This window comes from Sinohyriopsis cumingii, chromosome 14, assembly GCF_028554795.1.
Source record: "Sinohyriopsis cumingii isolate HCF-2022 chromosome 14, ASM2855479v2, whole genome shotgun sequence".
Taxonomy (NCBI): Eukaryota; Metazoa; Mollusca; class Bivalvia; order Unionida; family Unionidae; genus Sinohyriopsis; species Sinohyriopsis cumingii.
Window position 1 is genome coordinate 54,498,847 of NC_142974.1, and position 21,304 is coordinate 54,520,150.

Here is a 21,304-nt window from a genome sequence, read left to right on the forward strand (position 1 = left end):
TCATATAGCACGTATTACCTTTTTAAGTTGTACTGAGAGCGAGACAGAGCGCGGGCGCGAGAGAGAGAGAAATCATTCATGAATCATTGACCTCGGATTAGAAGGCATGACATTTTCTTGCGATTATGTACTGTAATATACATGGTAGATTTTCTTGACTGATATACAGCTGAAATACCGATATCTATTGAACATGCAAACTTTAACCGAGTTGAGGTGCATGCACTTTATTTGTGTACTTACATGTAAATATTGTGACATATATTGCGGGTTGAATTACGCGTTTAACTAAGGGATATATGCTTTATTAGATACAGAGGAGTCATGCCAGGTAAAGTATTAGCGGTGTAATTTCAATGTTTGTGAAGCTCTTGTTGCTGTTGTTGTTTCTGGATAATGGGAACTAGATACCTTTCCCAAGGACACAAAATGGAGAGCCGAAAGGGCTTGCCTGAATGTGGGGTTGCGGAATCGATATAACCTTTAATATGGTAAAAGTTCCATTTCAAGACATATTCTTACCCTGCTTATTGCTATTAAATATTTCTTGTCAAAGTCGAAACGCGTGTAGAATGAACAAGAACTGCAATACACTTATTAAATTCAAACCCGTTTCTTAGGCATGGCTGCTAGACGGTTTACTAAAGTTTAGGTTTAGCGGATATATCGACATTAACTGTGTAGCTTGAAGTTGACGACTTTTCTTCTGTTCAGCAATTCGTTTTTGTAACTTGTTTTATATTTTTAGAGAAACGTATTTTCTATACGGAAGCAACATATATATTTTATACTACATTTGAAAAAGATTTTTTTCATCTATTGTTTTAGGTAAACTGGAAGAAACATCGACTTAATTAAATATAGTCACAATTTAGTTTTGAGTTGACAATAATATTGCATCACTGAAAATTGCACCTGGCTAATTCAAATATCTTATCATGTGAACGAATTTTCAACTTTAATGACACATGAAAGACTATTCCGTGTCTCATACGTCTTACTTTGCGAACAATTGGAGCAAAACATGATTTGCCCAACGTTAGCGTACCTTTAAATACCATATCAGGATTGATTTTATTGCTTGTACGTGTGTGAGTGTGTGTGCGTAAGCAGGCTTTTATTATTCTGATGGGGGTACAGAAGCAAACCCGTGTTATATATTCGGTAATTTTGTCTGACCCCTGCGTTTGTCTACTTGAAAAACTGTCGAGTTTGTTCCGTTTATTATCTATGATGACACTCTTAGCCCAGATCGGGGTTTCAGTCTATTGAGGGTCATCATTAGAGGTTTCCTGGCCTAAGTCGATCAGACTTAACCAAGCAAACGGTTTCAAGGCTGTCTATTGATCAGTAGCTGCGTTATATACAATATTTCTTAGTAAATCGATTGTTGGATGTACCTCAATTTTGTTGCATTTATTTTTGGTAGGAATAATTATATATTCTCCGGTTGCATATATTATTAAATCAAAATCAAATGTTTAGAATTAATTTCCAAATTCAAATTACAAGTGAAAATGTGGCTATTGTGGTGGGTTGTTAACTATGCCAGACAACTTAGACGCAATACCTGAATGTTATGACTTCTTTTACCTATGGTGTTATCACCAACAGAAGGTTCGGACGACAATTATGAAGTACTTTGGCTCTTCAATCAGTTTCGTTTCGAAAGCAATGCTGCCTAAATATGTGTCATCATCAGATTAATGTTGAAAATTTGCTGTAGAAGATTCATTTCAAATTAAATGTTGGCAATTGACTTTAGCGCATAAAAATAATACAATAAAGAACTCATCCCTTAACATCGGCAGCTTTCCGCCTTCATTGCTATCTTCATCGCATTGTTTTGTCATCGGCCGATACGTTACTAAACCGGGACATAGGTCTGACCATATTTGTAATCTAGTCTGGAGCTGAGACGCAATGGTTGACTATCAATTGCTTGCGCTTCTGACTAGTTTTTTACGATTTTTGAGAGATGGATATTTTAATTTATTTTTGTTCCATGTCCCCAAAAGCATGTAAAAGCTAACCAGCTAAACGTTCAGTTATTGTTCTTTAACCGAGATAAATAATAATAATTCGATTGTAATCTGTTAACCTCACCCATTTTGGTAATAAATAACCAGTTAAAATTTCAATTAGTTATCGCTAGTCACAATAAATACTATAGAAAGTTAAAAACTTCGGGGCCAGAGTGAAGAGTTTAAGCAAAATGTCAAAAAGGATTTTACATCTGGATTCTACCACAAGCCGCCTATACCTTACCCCCGATCTCCATTGTGGGTATTTTTGAAACAAAAACAATTAAAACTAATTTTTAAAAAATTATTATAATTTGGAATGAGATTCATCTTACTTTAATATCGAGGCATGCTTGTTTAGAATCCCGTTATCAGGCATTCGTTCTTTCTGTCCGCAGGACTAAATCATATTTTGAACAGGTTCGTACGTAACTTAGCGGACAATGCATCTTTTGCCGTACTAAGTGATCCTTTCGTGGTTCAAGTTACATTTGTATTTTAAATGAAAGCATTTTATTGTGTTGCGTGTGTTGTACATATGTTATTTGTCATTTTTTACGTGTTGTTGTCAGTAATAGTCTTTCCTTATATCAATAGTATAAGTTGTTATTTATCAGACTTGTACATGAAAGCTAAAATGTAAAACTGAGTTATCTGAGAAAATTGGATAGAAAAGATGTTTCGTTTCCTGAGTGCATGTGTGATAGTTGTATCTTTCTACTCGCACTTGTTAGCATATGATTATGTATTCTGCGTTGTCTTGCTGTGTGGTGTAAATGTTTCTTATGTCCTTATTAACTGATACTGCCATGTGAGTCTGTCTACGTCACGAAATGTCTTGATAGCATAGCTTCTCATATTCATCCCCCGTACTAAAAGGACTCAACCATCTGATTTTATGTTAATGTCGAGCCCTGTTACTTATATTTTTGAGTGAGCGAGTGAGTGAGTGATTTTGATTTAGATCTTAGCTTTAACAATTTTTCACTTATATTTTGTGTTAGTCATGTATTGGCGATTGTGAATCTTATTTGTTTGTTATACAAATGGCATGTAGCCTTACCTAGCATTGAAACATATCATGTATACTCTCCTCCTTCTCTCTTTATAAAAGGGTCATACATTATTGTGGATCCTGATATTATATACCACAATATTTATTTTTGCAAATAAATAGAACAACATTGTGAGAATACTCGCCCATTTATTTTTAAGAATGGAAATATCCGGTATGTGACGTTAGTCAATTCCAGCGACGACTCCGGTGATGAAGGGTGTCTATTGTGAGTTAATAAACATGGGAATACCATCTGAAATTCTGTTTATTCTCGATATTATTTATTAGCATAAGCAGTTTGCTTTCGTGATTCGCAAATTATTTTCAATTTCCTCTATTTTGTATATACGATCTTAATAATTATTTTCTTTGAGTTTCCTTATGCTATTCCATTTATGATATTACTCAGAAAAAAAATCTTTCATTTGTTCTGTTCTACACTCATCAATTACATTTATATTTATTTCCACTTTTTCAATTTCGAACAGTTAACTTTCTAAAATTAAATGTTTTAGCATCTGACTGATTATATGAAGCATTTCGAAATTCCAGGTAAACAAAATTGGACAGATATTATATTATCAAACACTAGTCTCTATAAAATGACTAAAAGTTCACCAGAAAAACATATTCTTTATTGTTTTCAGTAACAACAGGATACGCGAGCAAATGATATTTTTTAGCACAATTTTATTTTCTTTATCAACAAATCACAGTCAACCAATCTACTATACATGGTATTTTGTTTCTAGACTGGTTCTAATTCTTCCATATAGAATTATGTACTGTGCTCTTTTCGACGACAACCGCAGCATTTGCAGTCGCAGCCGTCAACATTGTCAAATTTCAGCAGCCTTCCACCCAGCTCAGTTTCCAAAAGAGCATAGATGACAAGCTGTCCACCAACGGTCCTATACGTGGAAATGCCTCCGAGAAATAGAACAAGCTCAGCTGATACGAGAAACAGTTATTGCGACTCTGGACCCCTAGAAGCAAACCCATCAAGACTGGTTCGACGAGAAAAACCGTGCCATTGAAGATATGCTTACCAGAAAGAACAAAGCATTCATGGAATGGCAGAATGACACCAACTCCATCCCCAAAACAGATCGCTTCAAATCCTTTCATGCTGAGCCTCGGAGAGAAATCCTCAAGATGCATGACCATTGGTGGGAAAGGAAAGCTGATGAAGTGCAATGCTATGCCGACACAAACACTTCCTAAGAGTTCTATAAGGCTGTCAAGTCAATATTCAGCCCTTCAAAGTCTGGCTCTATCCCTTCCTTGCTACAGATGGCAGTACACTAATAAAAGACAAGTCTGGCATTAAGGACAGATGAAAAGAACACTTTAGGCAGCTCCTAAACTTACTCTCATCGGTCAGCCAATCTTTCTTTGACCAAATACCATAACAGCCAATGTACGATCAACTAGATGTTCCACCAACGAAAGAGGAGTTAAGGATGGCCATTAAACAAATGAACTGTGGCAGGGCACATGGAAAGGATGGTATCTCAGCGGAGTTGTACAATGCTGCCCGTGAACAGACACTGGAGGCATTCCACAATGTGCTAATCAGCATCTCGACAGAAGAGGAGAGGCCAGACGACCTCCAAGGCGCATCAATTGTGACCATTCATAAGAATAAAGGAACACGTGCGGACTGCTATAACTGCAGAGGCATCTCATTGTTCTCCATGACTGGCAAAACACCTGCTCGCATCATTCGCAGCAGGCTTACTGCGGCTGTGTCAGAAGTTAGCCTCCCCGAGTCTCAGTGTCTCAGTGTGGTATTCGACCTGATTACATAATCTTTGCAGTTAGACAAACTCAAAGGAAGTGCCTTGAGTAGAACTTGAATCTGTATGCCGTCTGCTTTCACCTGAGAAAGGCTTTTGATACAGTCAACAGAGACGCACTGTTGTTAGTATTCAAGAAACTTGGATGTCCTCAGAAGTTTACTAACCTCATCCGACTCTTCCACGATGACATGACTGGAGAGATTCTCTCAGAAGGCGAACCCTCTGATAAATTCCCCACATCTAACGGTGTCAAACAGGGAAGCGTACTTGCTCCTGTGCTGTTTAACCACTTCTTTGCACAGGTTCTGCTCCACGCCATCCGTGACCGTAACCTTGGTATTTACATTAGATATTGCCTAGATGGATCAGTGTTTGATCTCGGTCGCTTAGCTGCAAAAACCATTCCGCCAGAAAGATTCATTACTGAAGCACTCTTTACAGATGACCGTGCCCTCGTGGCCCATGAAGAGTCTCACCTACATGCAATCGTTGACAGGTTATCTGAAGCCTCCAATCTATTTGGACTTACAATTAGCCTACGAAAGACAGAAGTCCTCTTTCAGCCGGTCCCAAACACTGTCCAATCACAACCCATATCTCCATTGGCGACAGGCAGCTGAGGAAGATAGACAGTTTCAAATACCTTGGCAGCACAATATCCAGTGATGGCTCCCTGGAAAAAGAGATCCATGCAAATATCCTAAACCCCAGTCAAGCACTCCGAACCAAGGTCTTCCAGCACAAGGACATTTACTTGTCAACAAAGATGAAAGTGTGCATTGCAGTTTTCCTCACGTATCTCTTGCATGGATGTGAAACGTGAACTGTCTCCCGAACGCATAAAAGTCAGTTGAAACAATTCCACCAGTGCTCTCTGAGATACGTCATGCAGATCATGTAGCAGGACTGAACCAGCAAGTCCTTGATGGAAGCAACACAACAGGCATCAAATCCAAACTAATTCAGGTATAGCTTCGTTAAGCTGGCTATATAATCCGCCTGGATCAAAACTATCCCAAAGCTGCTGTTCTTCGGCGATCTAGCAAAGGGCAACCGAAACCAAGACCACCCTCGCAAGAGGTACAAACACATTCTCAAGACGAACATCAAAATGGACAGACCTTCAACCACACCAGCTCGAGCTCGCTGCCTCAGACAGAAGCCATTTGCAAGCCCTGACCAGAAGAACCTGTTCCACCTTGGAGGTTGACCGTCGCCAGCGTCTTGCTGCAGCTCATGAGAAACGACACAGATCTCTATCCCAGCCTCCCCAACCACTGGTGTCCCATGACCCACCTGAATCGTGTTTGCATCGGAATTTGGACACCGGTGCGACTTGCACGTCCATCGTCAATGAGATCGCACAATTTGTCTTCCATGGCTCGAGAGACGACCAAGAAGAATAAGAAGAATGTGTTTATATCCCTGAAAGTCTATTGTGTATCCAAAAATGATTGTAAAATGACAACATAGAAACTACTGGACTAAAAGCCATGATACTTTATACCCGTATAACTGTAATGAATAGATTGTACTTAGAGCCATGCTATTGTGCACCATTTATAATCGTAACAAGATGAGTAGACTTAGAGTCATGATACTTCGTACCCTTTATAATGATAATAAGTAGAATGGACTTAGAACCATAATATTTTGCACCCTCTATAACGGTAATGAATAGACTGAACTAAAATTCATGATACATTGTACCCTTTATAATGATACTGAGTAGACTGGACTGGAATCATGATACTTTGTACCCTTTATAATGGTAATGAGTAGACTGGACTTATAGCCATGACACTTTATACTCTTTATAATGATAATAAGTTGAATGGACTTAGAACAATGCTAATGTATACCCTTTATCTTGGTAATGAGTAGAATGGTCGAAGAGCCATAATACGTTAATAATAATATCATATTGGACTATGATGTATATATATATATATATATATATATATATATATATATATATATATATATATATATATATATATATATATATATATAATACTGGTCTATTTTGGACCTTTCACGCTTGATAGTAGTAAACTTGATGGTAGTAAACGAATGATTCGGATGAAACAAAACTAAATATTTATCAATTGAAAGTAACCAGAAGTGTTATTTTCCTCTCAAGTATTTTCCTAATTACAAAGCAAAAAGAAGTTCTTTGGTGAAACATTACATTTTAATGTGCAAATAAATACCAAGTAAATTTTTAAGTGTTAGATTCCAGTAAAGTCACATAGATGTAATACTAATTTCAAGCAATTCACTGTGAATATGTTTGTGTAGGACATACTAATCTTTGACTTAATTTTGATTTTAAAAACGCTTGAAATTCATATTTACATATCTTAATTTACTATGGCATAAATTTGCAAAATTGTGATTCATGATGCTGCCATTATGAACCCATGAGCAAAATGTGTCTTTCAAATCATTTATGTGCCCAGCCCTTATTCAAGACCCATGTGCGGTTCTGCAGTAACGTAATTGTGGAAACGAAATAAATATTACTTCATAGAAGATTGGATTGAATACCAATGAACAACAAGTATTAACTGTTTAGGTGTGATGCATGTGAATAAACTGGGTCGAGCCAGATTTCAAGGTGCTAGATTTTAATTGTCTCTGGTCACGCTGTACGTCAGGTTTCACCCAAACGTTTGATACAGTGAATTCCACCTAGATATTATATCCCACTTTAGTTAGCCACATTATGGATCTATCAAAATTACGAAGACATTGTGCCAATCTCGTCACGAGAGAGAGAGAGTCGGTTAGGTTTCAGCATATATGGTTATCTCCTCTACTCCGCAGCCAAGTATTTCCTTTCTTGTACTAATCCAAAGGCCGTACTTTTTTGTATTTATTTTTCCGAACTATTTCTACTTTAGAATTTTACTTTTACTACATTGGATTGAATCATCGTTTATGGCAACCTTGCGAATGTATGTATAATTAATGGAAAAAAATGAGCGCATACCTTCTGAATATATTAGTCAGCAGACTCGAAGCGGACAGGTCAACAGTATACACACTTCAAATTCGAACTGGTACATCAATGTATAAAATCATCACGGAAAGATATGGTGAAATTAAACAAACATATAGGAATGTATGCTAGCTCTTAATTGTCATTTCATTGCACGTGATATATTTAAATGCTATTTAGAACATCCGATTTGGCCATTCTAGGCCCCGATGCGGTTCCACAGTAAAGTAATTCTACCAATGGACGAAAATAACTGCTCTATACAAGATCAGGCTGAGTACCAGTCTCCACAAATGCATACAAGTTACTGTCTGGTGCAATTGAATACATTGTGTCTAATAAAATTTATGGGTTCAAGTTTTTTATTTTAGCATTTGTAACGCTGCTCTTCAAGTTTCTCACAAAAGTTTGAGAATGGGACTTCAGCTTAGATATCATATTTAAGTTATTAATCTTATCGCTATTACATAAACATTGTGTCCGTCTAGTCACCACAGAGAGAGAGAGAGAGAAAGAGAGAGAGAGAGATTTGTGTCAATACATATGATTATATATTGTACTATGTAGCTGTGTACTTCCATTCTTTGTGGTAATTGTAATGCCGTTATTTTTATATTTATTAATTTAACTTTTCTTTTTCTGTATTAACTTTCTTATTTGAGTTTTAATTATTGCTTCGAGAACATTGTATATTTATGCACATGTGATGGTTAATAAATGAATACATACGTTACGAATTTATTAATCAGCTGACTCGAAGTTGAAATGATCCATGGTATATATCTTTGAGATGAAATTAACTATGTTTGCTGAAGCATAATTTACATCGACGTATACAATGATCATGGGAACAATATGGTAAAATTACTTGAAAAGGTAGATAGGAATGTATTTTAGCTCTGCATTGTCTTTTCTTTTTGCTTCTTATACTGAAATAAATGCCTTTTAGGGAATTTGTTTCTGTATTTGATGTCATAGCAACACAATTACTTTGTTCAATGCAGATGCATTTGGAATAGTGAATCCTGCATAAGGACGCATCCCGTTTGCCGACCTATGCTGATCTGGAGGTACAACTGGAACTCAAAGTTGAGCACAGTAACAATTGAGTCACCTTTAATCCTGACTACAAACATCCTTTCTTAAGACAAGCAATAGTAGACAACTGGCCAATTCAACATCCTCAACATCGTGAGTATTTTAAATAATAACAAATGTATAAAAATAGCGAAATATAGTGTATGTATTTGCGATAACATAGATTAGACCTCATCCGCTCACAAATCACCAGTGGTTAAATTTTAAGTGTTTCTAAGATAAGTAAGAACAACGTTTCTGTGATCTAATTTTCAAGCTCGAAGGGCATTCAATTTTTATAAGATATACAGATAGAAAAGTATGTATTCGGTTGTGGATCTTGAAACGAAGTACTCACTTATTTTGGGAAACTGGAGGTAAACTTCTTCAAAACTTTTTTAGTTTGAATTTTTTTAAAAATGTTTATAAAATTCAAAACTTTTAAGCATCTTTAAAATACTGTTGAAATTATTTTCTTCGCAAATGGCGATATTACAAATTAAGTGAGGAGTTATTACATGTTCCCGTTGAATTATATATAGCGCTTAGATTTCAAAGAATTCAGACCCAAAATTTAATGTCAAATGATCTTATGAAATTACTTTGATTTCGTGATGTTAAACTTTACTTAAATGCTCCAGACTGCTACATTTTAAGAAACTGATTCGAATCAAATTTTTAGATGCTACTTTCTGACTGTCTTTTGCTTCTCCCACAAGTTTACCGCGGGACTTCAGCTTTGATAACATAACAACGCTAGCTCTTGTTTCGATGTTACAGAGACAGTATGTCATACTATTGAAGAAAGAAAGGAAAAGTGAGTGAGAGCGTTGGGTTGGTTTCTGTACACATTGTTACCTCCCAGACTCCGTAGCCATGTATACCTTTCCTTCTAGCTATTGTAAAGCAGTGCATGTTAATTTTTATTTTTGTCTCTTCTATTTCTTTTTTTCTAATTTCTTTGTTCATTTTTTTTTTGTATTTGACTACCTTGTATATTTATTTTCTATAAAATGAAACTAAATGAACGTCTAACGTCTGGATTTGTAAGTCGACTGAATCGAAGCGGAAAGTATCCATGGTATATATCTTTGAAATAAAGTCAAACCTCTTCTCGAAATTTGATTTACATCGACGTCTAAAATGATCATTAGACCAATATGGGGAAATTACACGAACAGGAAGATAGGAATTCATGTTTGATATGCACTGTTGCTTTTTTCCGTGGTATAATTTATAAATGATCTAAAATAGTTTGGATTCGGATTCTTCCGATGAAGCCAACTATATCATTAAGTACAGAGGCAATTGGATTAGTATGCCTGCCCACGAATGCACTCTAATGGGTTCCACAGGCTGATACTCTGGTACATTTGAAATTATAATAGGTTTGGGAAAGAGTTGAGCACAGTAAGTTGTTTTTGCTACTGACTCTAAAAATGCCCTCTTAAGACATGCTGGAGGATGCATCTTGCCTATTCTACGTCCTCAAAACCACGGGCGTATCGTCAAGAAGAATATTTAAACATAGCTTGAAAAATTAAGGAACTACCGATTATATATTATATTTGCAATACATAATGTCTCTCTTTATGTAACATAACAGCTATGTTTTCAAACAATCTGTTAGAGGTGGTGTTAACATAAGATAAAACAGATTTACTCTGCACTTATAGTTTGTATGTAATATGGAGAATAGATGACACTTTTACGACGTTATTTATATAGCCATTGTGTCTTCTTATCATTAAAACGAGGGCCATTTTGCATACCCTTAACAAGATAAGTGAGGCTTTCTCGAACATGCAAGGTATATCATATCATCATAAGGAAAGTGAAGGTGGGCGTCTTCAAAATTAATTTGCTATAATGTAAAATCAAACTTCTTGAAAACATAACAAATTGTTTTTCAAAATTAAACATTCCTTCAAAACTACTTTTAAAATATTTCTTCAAATTGGTTGATAAAACAAATCAATATGGGCGTTATTGAATTATCCCTGGGGTTTTGATATCAGGGTTAAATATCTAAAGTGTATTTCAGGCAATTTGTAAGGAATTAAAGTTATGTTCAACAGCGATAACATTAGTATATACTGATTTCCAAATCCCTAATAGTTTTAATATAATATACACCTAGCTATATGGTTATTAATTCAATGGGATTATGTTTATGTGTGGCCCCTCATCGTCTAGGAGATGATAATAACTGTATATAAGGTGATCGTTTCAATGCAGGTCACACGCAATATTTCATTTGAGGAAACCATTTGGTAATTCATTTTTAAAACAATCATTTTCCTATATAATGTCATTGTATTTAACCAAATTTGTGACTAATGTGGTAGGCTTGAAAATAGCTTACTATTTTCACGCATTGTTTTACGCTTTGAAGGTAATAAACAACAGCTTTACAGATGCAGTTCAAGTAAGTGTCAAATTTATTAGAACAACTTAATTTAGTACAATATTGCTAAGATACATTTAGGATGGATGCCACATTTGCTAATAAATATGTATTTGGGGTCGATCCCATGGTATTTGGGACTTAACCAAGCTTGCCAGGTAAAGTGTTTTCGGATTGATGCCATGTTTAGTAAAACAGGCTTGGACTGATCCCCGCTTATAAAGAGGTATTTCTGATTGATTCTAAACGTGCTAGAAAGTGTTTTTATATTTAATTGATTCCATGCTTGCTTGACAAAGAAATTTTTAGGATGATTAGATGTTTGGAAACACAGTCTTGAGATTGATCCCAAGTTAATATATCATGGGACTTCTCTAATGGAACCAAACGTATTTGGTAAGATGTTTTTAAGATGAATTGCATTCTGTTGATCAGAAGAATTTATGGATCAATTCTACGATTTATGTTGTTTGATGTTTGGTTCTGTTCCAGAGTTAGAAAATTTGGACACCCCAAAGTTGTGTTGTAAAAGATTTTGTAGAAAACAGTCACGAAAATTAGAAATCAATTACAACACTTAAAATGAAATAGAGTCCGAGGGTCTGAAATCGAGATGAATACCAAGACTGCTAACAAGAAAATAATATGCGTCCATTGAACACTTAATATAATCTTGACACCATTCCCACAGATGGAGACGTTTGTAAATCAACATCTATTATGCATATGGCGAGTTCTCAAGTTAGACAACCATCAGTATAGGTGGTGAATGCAATTGTATTTGATTGCTTTTTTACCACTAAAGATATTCTGTTTTGTTGTTTTTTTTTCTGAAGTTCAACTCGTATATGCGAAATAAAAACAGACCAGAGACAAGCAAATATATCTTCTCAACATCAGGGGATGGGCTATATAACTGTTATAACTTTGGAAAGTAGTTTTGTTAATTTATATTGCCAGTAAATACAAAGTTTTAGGAAAAGACACATCGCTATTATCTCAGCACAACATAAACAAAAATGACACAAATGGCACAAAACGTTTAGAAATATATATTTTATTTTATTCAAAATAAAGAAATCCTCAAAAATGGTTTGTAATTTCGTAACATAGGGAGTTCTAAATAGCATATCTTCTGATTAACTACAGATCTACAAAACCGCGCCAGTGGCCTTAGTGGTTAGAGCGTCCGCCTCAGATGCGGGAGGACACGGGTCCATACTAAAGACTTATAACATTTGATACTAAATGCTGCCTCGTTATGCGCCCAGCATTAAGATATTAGTGTTAGGACTGGTCGACCTGGTGTCAGGATAATGTGACTGGGTGAGACATGATGCTATACGTCTGCGGCAGGATGATCCAGAGATAGACATCACTATAAATTGCAACACTGAAAATATCGTAGCAATACGACTGAAAAATTGTTAAAGCTACGTTAAAACTCCAAATCACACACACACACACACACACACACACTTTAGATTTATGCACAACAAAATCTAAATCCAGTTAGCTTTTCATTAATAAACTTGTGTGCTTTGCTAGGGGAATTGTCTGCTGATGATGATTAATTTTGGAACATTCAGTTAGTGAGTGATTTGCGGTTAATAAATGGGGCACAAATATGGTTGTAGAAAGTTGACTGCAAACATGTTATAGATGGTCCCTAAGCAAGGCTTCTTCATCCGAAATTGAAGACAACTGAGGTGTTCAACCAAAGATATTGATCACACTGTCAATTTTGTACGAAGGTCTCTGGTGGGTCATTGAATACGCCGCAATATAGAGCTGACAATAAATTTGTCGGTGCATAAAACGGAATGGAATGAATTAAATGCCAAACGAAAACAGATAAAGGAGATGTTGTCAACCAAGAAGCTAATAGTGTTCAATGATATAATTAACAGTCATATTAATAATACTCGAGTGAGAAAACCGGAAGCACTTGTATAAATATGTTGTTGTTGTTGTTGTATGGTTTAACGCCATTTTTCACCACAAGATAGGCTATACATGGCGGCCAGTATTAATGGTGGAGGAAGAACCCGGAAAACCCCCGGAAAGAACCACCGTCCCACGAGAAGCTGCTGGCAAGCTTTCTCACATAACCACATTAGCCGAATCCGAGACTCGAACCCGCGCAGAATGAGGTGAGATGGCAGTGATCCGTAACGGAGAGCGCTTTAGACCACTCGGCCACTCGGGGCCCCTATCAATATGTTGTCATGCACATAATATAAGATGCATTATTGGCACTAGTTCAAGCTGCAGCGTTCACCGTCTTTGCATAATTAGATACATTATTGTTCAATGTTTTGAATAAGAAAGAAAGCGACTCTCTCTCCATTTATGTGTAGACAGCATAACAGGCTGAACAAGACCAATGGACGCAATGCATCGTGGGAAAATGTACAGAGATTCAATATATTACAACCATGAATAATGTTTATTTTCTGCGGTCTCGCTAACAGCGGAACTGTGATAAGGTTGTCAGCAATAAAACAGCTCTAAACTACGGGTATGTAAATCGAAGAGAGGACGCTCCTCGAACAAGTTTGATACATAATTCAGGCACTGTCTCTAAGATAGCCTCAGCTTTCAAATTCACAATTAACAATATTAAATAATCAAAATTTATTCCTCTCAGCAAGCACAGTACATAGCAAATAAAATACATCTGTTGTATGTGTATAAGAATTAGCGTCTATGTGCTTTTCCGTCAAGCGGTAATGGTAGCATACATGGGGTGTCTTTTGGTGTCACATATGCTAGATCTAACTGGATTGTTCTAAATTTAAGACCTCTCATAACTTCCAGTTATTTACAAAGACTTCCAGCGAGGTATTCCTGCGGATGTTGCATAGAAATACGATCGTGCATGTAGGTTTATTATAGTGTGTGTTTATAATCTACATAAATCTGCTTGAAATTTGCCTTTACTGGTAAACGTTTACAATAAACATGTACATCCTCTCGCATTAGAGACAATTGTATTTTCAACAGGTATAACAGTATTCCTCACGCTGGTTTATAAATAAACGAACAAGGTCTATCGAGTACAATTCCTATAGTATTTTCTCTCTGCCTTTACTGAAGCCTTGTGATACAATATCATATTCCTTGACATAGTTGTTTTGAATACGTTGTACTGAATACTGTAATTGCACACGAGAGAGAGAGAGAGAGAGAGAGAGAGAGAGAGAGAGAGGTATGTGTGTGTTGTTCAGAGACTGCCTTTCTGGCAGCATTAGTGACTGTGTTAATGTTACAAAAAGATAATTTTAGTGTTCTACACGCTTTGCATACGAATATACAATGTATAGATTAACTGTTTAAGAACTATACTTGTATCTACTGCTCCATTTATTCATATCCTGAAAACAAGAGTTGATTGGGTTTGTTGATGTAGTTCTATTACGCATGGTGGACGTATACAATAAACCATCCAACTGTACTTTGTGACATTTTTATTCAATACATTTCTTATTAGTTTGAAGATCTATCTTCGCTAATCTTGCCAATTATGTCGTTTAATTTTTTATACAAATGTCCAATACTATATGTGGTACGGCATGTAACATAGTTTGTTAAACTATTATTGACTGCTGTTTATATCAATACACAGAAACTGGTAGAATGATATGCAGTTGTATGTTTTGTCCTCTATATTCAGGTATCAGACAAAATGTAGAATTCCTTTGACATTAATTTGAATTATATATAGAGCGAATAATAAAATGAATTACACTTAATAAGTTTAGGTGCCACGAGTATGTTTGTCACATGTGATCTCAATGTTGTTCTGGGTTACTATATGGTGCTTATACAATCTTGTAATCGGTGCACTCGGAGAGAGACAGAGAAGTAAAATATATATTATGGAACGTAGCACAGTTAAAGTTGCTGTATATGTTAGATATAGTTTTTTGTTTTTGTTTAATTTTGGCGATTTGGATACATTTTTAAGTCAAAATTATTGATGCCGCAGTATTGCCCCAAAATAATAAAACATCTATATTGCAATTAAAAGATTAGAGAATAATTCATCATATGGCAGTATGTGAGAGATAAATACAGAAAAGGTTAATCTCTTAAAACACTGTATGTATGTATGTATGTATGTATGTATGTATGTATGTATGTATTGATGGATATGGGTATATCATCTATTTTGCAAAAGGTTGCGTCCATTATAATTTAGAATTTCAAAAACGGTTCCTTGTCCAAAAGAAATCGAATCAGGTCATATATGTATATACACACATATTAATGGCAATAGTACTTTATCTTCCTATTCTGATTATTATTACAGTGCGCACATAAAGGTCTTGATTAAAAGACTGAAATGTGAAAGAAGTGTGCAACTAATTCAATTTTAAAAATTGCGTAATACCCTGAAAGTACATAACGATCAACTGATAGTAATACAAATGTGTTTATCAGATTTGATATATTGTGCAAGCTATATTTGTTTTAAATGTGGAATCCCAAAATATCAAATATGTGTAACACAAATGATTGAAAATCTACTTTTATTGCCTGAAGATCAAGTTATGTCATTTGCATAAAAACATGCCTGCCAAAGGTCATGCAATGTCTACGCTTTACGCATAGTTGTAGCAACAATTTTAATCTCAAAATAATCGTAGCTGCGTTAGAAAAGAAGACGTTGATAGATTGATATATATAGCCATAGGTGCAGAAATTATACCGTAATACCGATAGTTTGAACGGCACGAACAGCTTACTGGAGCAAATAGGCGAACGACCTGATGTTCATTAATGCCATTCTAAGGAAAAACAACCAACTTTGAGCTTTAGGCAATTTCTCTTGACGATATTACCGATGACTCCCGCTTGTTTATAGATGTATAACTATCAGCATTATTAACTCAAGAAGGCTGTGTTAGAGATATTTCGATTTCTGAAGCAATAATGTTTTCCGTGATTATTAGAGGCTGCTTGTTTCCATTGATGTAAATGGGACCTGGTTCTTTCTATGTTGTTTTGCATTGTTCATCTGAAACAGCAACATTAACGTTTTTGTTAGCATTGGTACCATGCCTTCTATTACAATACGTTCAGGCTGTACCGGTGATGTTGTTATGTGTTAGGAACATATCCGATGCTATGATCCGGCGACACACCGTGCGTCCTTAGATTCCCGTTCCCACGTTCTATTATGTACGTCCTCTGTCCTTTTATTTTTTGGCATATATTTTTGTGTATCCATTTTTATTATTTTGCGTTCAGCACGATTTATCTTGTTTTGTCCTTGGTTTCTGAGACTGCTAGTGTCTGTATGTCTCGCCTTGATATCATTGCATATCATCATCATCGCCTCTTACTTAAGAGACATATACGCCTGTTATAAGCTGTGTAACACCCATGTGTGTTACCAACCATTATTTTGGATTAATGTTATGTTTTTTATTACAGTTCCTTCTGAGTTCGTTTTACGATATTTATTTGTTTATTTATTTATTCTTTTATATGTCTAATTTATAAGTTGGTCTCGAACCTCTAGTTGGTGGAAGATTTCAGCATGTGGGAATTCTCCTGTGTGTACACACTCATGAAAATTCAATTTTGTCAACAATGAGTCTTTCTATGTGGTAAATACAAAACTCAAAACCATGTACGTAATCTTTCGAACGAGTACGATAGCATTATGTCATCATATATTTATGTATGCAATGAAAACAAGGCTATTCACATTGACATTATGACGCAAGTCCATCATGAATCTTATCCCACCTCTAGAATAAGAAATCAATTACTTGGCACAGTTCCACCTAGTTGGGATTTTGTAATACAAATAATAGCGTTTCATTAACGATCGTCCAAAGATAGTTCATATATGAGTTAGTGTCATCGATATTTTAAACACAAAGGTATTGGTTCAGCATATTCCTTCCATAACGTTTAGGTAAGTTTCCAATTATGTATTACGCTGGAATCCCTGATGTAGGATCTCAATTAGTCAGTTTGTTGTCGAAATTGAAATCGAGAGGAGTTTCCTATATTTCAGTTCATATTACACTCAGGTAACGTGCTTTATATAACAATTGTTACAATATATTTTAACAATTTTAATTATTATTTAGCCTTTTTTATTTTTATATATAGTTTTACTGATTTTTTAAATCTTTGTCTTTTGTGTTTTGTACTTTGACCTTCGTGTTTGCATTTATTGGGAAGTGTTTATATCCCTATATTTGTATTTGTTGGTTTAGGGATTCTTCATTTACAGTTAATACATATGAATTCAGTTGGCACGATATAACCATTATTGTGGTGACTTAACTTTAAACACCATTGTTAATACACGGTGTTCGAGTTTCTGGATTAATCTATAAAATATGGTAAGGAAAATCTGTAGGAGTTCTACACTGCTAACTTAATTTCTTACTGGTCGATACTCATTGGTAAAACATAACAAATAGTACATGGTGCTAAAGGGTCTTATGGCAGATTTTATTGACCTCAGTTTCTCTGTACTTGTAACCTTGAGGGTGGTGACGGACAGTTTTATCACATCAGAATCCTGTGTTAATTTGATATTTATTTCTCTATTAAATTTTCAAATATAGTTATTGTTGTGAAGAGCTGAAAGGTTCCCATTTTGTTTTTTTGATTTTATGCCACAAAGCCTGGCCTCACTATTGTACAAACAATATCACACTATTACTGTATACTCAATTCGAAATTGTAGCACTTGTCTCTGGTTGGTAGGTTGTTTTTATCCATACAGATAACAGAACTTTCAGTGTTGTTGGAACAGGACTACGTTTATATATTCTTGTGACCTTATTTACCAACGTTACGAATATTTGTACTAATTTCTCTTTTAGCTTGAATACACAATCGCGTAATGTGGTTATTAATGATAATCTGATTATTCAATAATAATTTGTTTGAACAAATTATTTAATAATTGCTTTCTTTCAGATCATGAACGTCGTCGTACTTTTTGTGTTTTTGTTGAGCTTCCAAGTCCAACCAGCATATAACGTTTCTCCAAGCAGCGTGTTCAGGCTGTTTTCTTATGCAACTGAACTGGTCTCTGTAATATTTGACTTCAAAGAAATTGTTCAGGAAGCACTGAATCCAGCAGATAATGTGGACACACAAATCCTTGCTGTTCTTGAAAACTTACAGAAAGTGCAAAATCAGATGATGGACAAGCTTAATATTTTACAGCTCTCGGTTGACCTTAACCAGTACTTGTCTCAAATAGCAAGTGCGCAAAGTGCTATATCCAGTGTAAATGAAGACTTTGTGAAGTTTCAGAAGGCATCCAATGAGAATGAAATAAACCTTACACGTGCCAAGTTCATCGAAAACTATAAATCTAACTTGATAGACACACATCTGTGGAACCTCAGGGAACGAGCCAAGGGGACTTCTATACTGCCTCTGGATGCAATGCCACTTCTCCTTTCCAAAAGGTTAAAATGCAACATGACAGGTGTCAGACTTTTTCAAGGAGGTTATTTGTCTTTGATGATAAATGGATATGCACTCAAAGGCATTTATACCAATATGACCGGTGGAGACGCTGAATCCGAGGTTAATGACTCGATAGTACACATAAATGGTTCTGTCAGTGGATTGCTTACAGCAGACAAATATTGCAAGGATAATTACCCAGAATATGCAATAAAGGATTTGGAAGAGATACCTTCATTAAAAGAGCTACATAAGACTGTCCAAGAGAAATATATCTGGCTTGAAACTTTTATCGTGAGATATTCTAAAACAGGTTTCCGGTATAATGCAATATATGCCTACTACTTAAGGATAAAAAATGTGCTTCAGACAGAGTCAAACACCAAAGTCATGGTGTTTTGTGAAAAGAAGGGCAATGGTTCCGCATGCGATGAGACGAGGGTCAAGATTCTTCAGGACATTTCTAAGTATCAAAGGGCAAGAACAGAAGACCGGGATAACGAAGCTGCGAAACATATTCTGGACTCAGTTTTAGAAACAACTAGCTCTCTTCGCAGTTACCCATATGCGATAATAATATTTGCCGAACATCCTGATTTCCCGATTAAAGAAATTGTTACAGGTTATTGTGCTAATGAAGTTTCCTTTGAAATCCAGTATGATACTGTATATGAACATAGCGATCTGGTATGGGAACGGCATACGTACAATAACGTAAAGTATCATGTACATATTTTTTTGCCTACGCAAGTCATTGATCAACCAACCAATGACGCAAACGATAAATTTACAAAAGATGTATCTGCTTCCTTTAGAGTAAAGGCTTCCCCGCCATTGTTGATAGGTGTGTTTGTATTTATCTTGTATTTCGGTAATTTGCAATACAAGTAATGCTGTTCAAGGGACACTAGTGATTTGTAATTGCCATATTTGTTATGCTTGCACACACTGATTTAGAATTTTCTCAATCTACATGAAACGCGGGCAAGAAATTTGAACTTTGTCTACTGTTATGCAGCGACAAATTGTAAATGGCGTTCATTCATTTGCAGGTTTTAAAGACAATTTTCTATATGTCCATTTAGAATTTCGTAAACTTGCATTTGCATAGGTTAATGAAACGTTGAATCGGCCGAATCAAATTGAATTACACTTGGATACAGTGAAGAGGATATACAAGATTTATTTCGTAAAAATTGGCTCTACAAGAAAAACGTTTGCCTATGTCTTTGTCACTATATGCTTAATACTAACAAAGTTTTATATCATAGCATATATTTTAAATATGTGTTCAATGTCTTCAACAAATTGTATTATGTCTTATTATATAGCGCGAATTATAAAATATAGTTTAGAAATTGTTTCAGCTCTCATTAGTAATTCATATTAATGAAATTGTTTTGTAAAGTTCAAAACTGTTTCAAAATGTAAATAAATGTTGAGCAAATGTTTGTCATTTAAAATGTATAGTTGTATATTCTTATATATGATGGACCTTAAGTGTGTATGCTGTTATAGTGTATACACATAGTTTGAGGTATTGCAGATGCTCGTATTCTTAATATTATTCGTAGGCCATTCAGAACAATGATAAATTGAATGCTATATGATATGAATCAAGTTAAATAGAGTTGTTTGGTGTTGTGTATCACCGATGTGTGTTACCAACCATTATTGTGGGTTAATCTTATTCTCTTGGTTACAATTCATTCTGAGTTCGTTAGATGCTATTTTTTGTTTACTTATCATTGATTTTAATAAAATGTATCAGTATGTCTTGACACCTCTAGCTGGTGGAAGATTTTAACATGGGGGAACCCAATGTGTACACACTCTTGAATATTCAGTTCTTTCAACAATAAGTCTTTCATAGGGTAAATACAAAACACCTCTAGAATAAGAAACCAATTACTTGGCACAGTTCCACCCCAGCTGGGATTTTGTAACCCCAATAATAGCATTTTCATTAACAGGTTTCCAAAGATAGTTCATATGTGCGTTAGCGTAATCGATATTTTAAACACAAAGGTATAGGCTAAACACACACACACAGATATATATATATATATATATATATATATATATATATATATATATATATATATATATATATATATATATATATATATATATATACCGATGCATCACGGTTATCTCGATTGTGCGAAGTTAGCCATTCAAATGATGAAAAAGGGGTTTCGAATGAAGTTTGTACAATGTACTGCGGTCAGAGATAAAGAGTCGAGTGACGGACCGGAATTATGCCCCAGTACTGAACTTCCTCTTGAGTGCCAATAATGGTGAAAATAGTTCGAGGTTTAGCTGTTATATCTAATCCATTTACATATTATGCTAGGATTGGGAAACCCAACAAAGTGTCTTGAGGATTGATACATGTTTTGTACAGATAACTAAAACTTCCATCACAGGATTAAGAGAAGTTGAAATTTTAAGCAAGTTCATGTTTCAATTGCTCTT

The 21,304-nt window shown here is 35.3% G+C and overlaps 2 protein-coding genes across 6 annotated transcripts; both read left to right on the forward strand.

Moving 5' to 3' along the window:
* The first annotated feature begins 184 nt into the window (after positions 1–184).
* LOC149783834 (uncharacterized) lies at positions 185–20,615 on the forward strand. Of its 5 annotated transcripts, none has more exons than XM_089932041.1 (3): positions 185–331; positions 8,892–9,078; positions 18,326–20,615. In XM_089932041.1, exon 3 carries the CDS (start codon positions 18,329–18,331, stop codon positions 19,715–19,717), a length of 1,389 nt encoding a protein of 462 aa, XP_089788167.1. In that variant the 5' UTR covers positions 185–331; positions 8,892–9,078; positions 18,326–18,328; the 3' UTR covers positions 19,718–20,615. The 5 variants fall into 5 exon arrangements, with proteins under 5 accessions (XP_089788167.1, XP_089788168.1, XP_089788169.1 ...); XM_089932042.1 differs by lacking the exon at positions 185–331 and adding an exon at positions 3,271–3,307; XM_089932043.1 differs by lacking the exons at positions 185–331; positions 8,892–9,078 and adding an exon at positions 17,237–17,303.
* Positions 4,545–4,892, forward strand: LOC149783835 (uncharacterized). The gene has a single exon (XM_089932918.1). The coding sequence runs from the start codon at positions 4,545–4,547 to the stop codon at positions 4,890–4,892; it is 348 nt and encodes a 115-aa protein (XP_089789044.1).
* Positions 20,616–21,304: the final 689 nt, after the last annotated feature.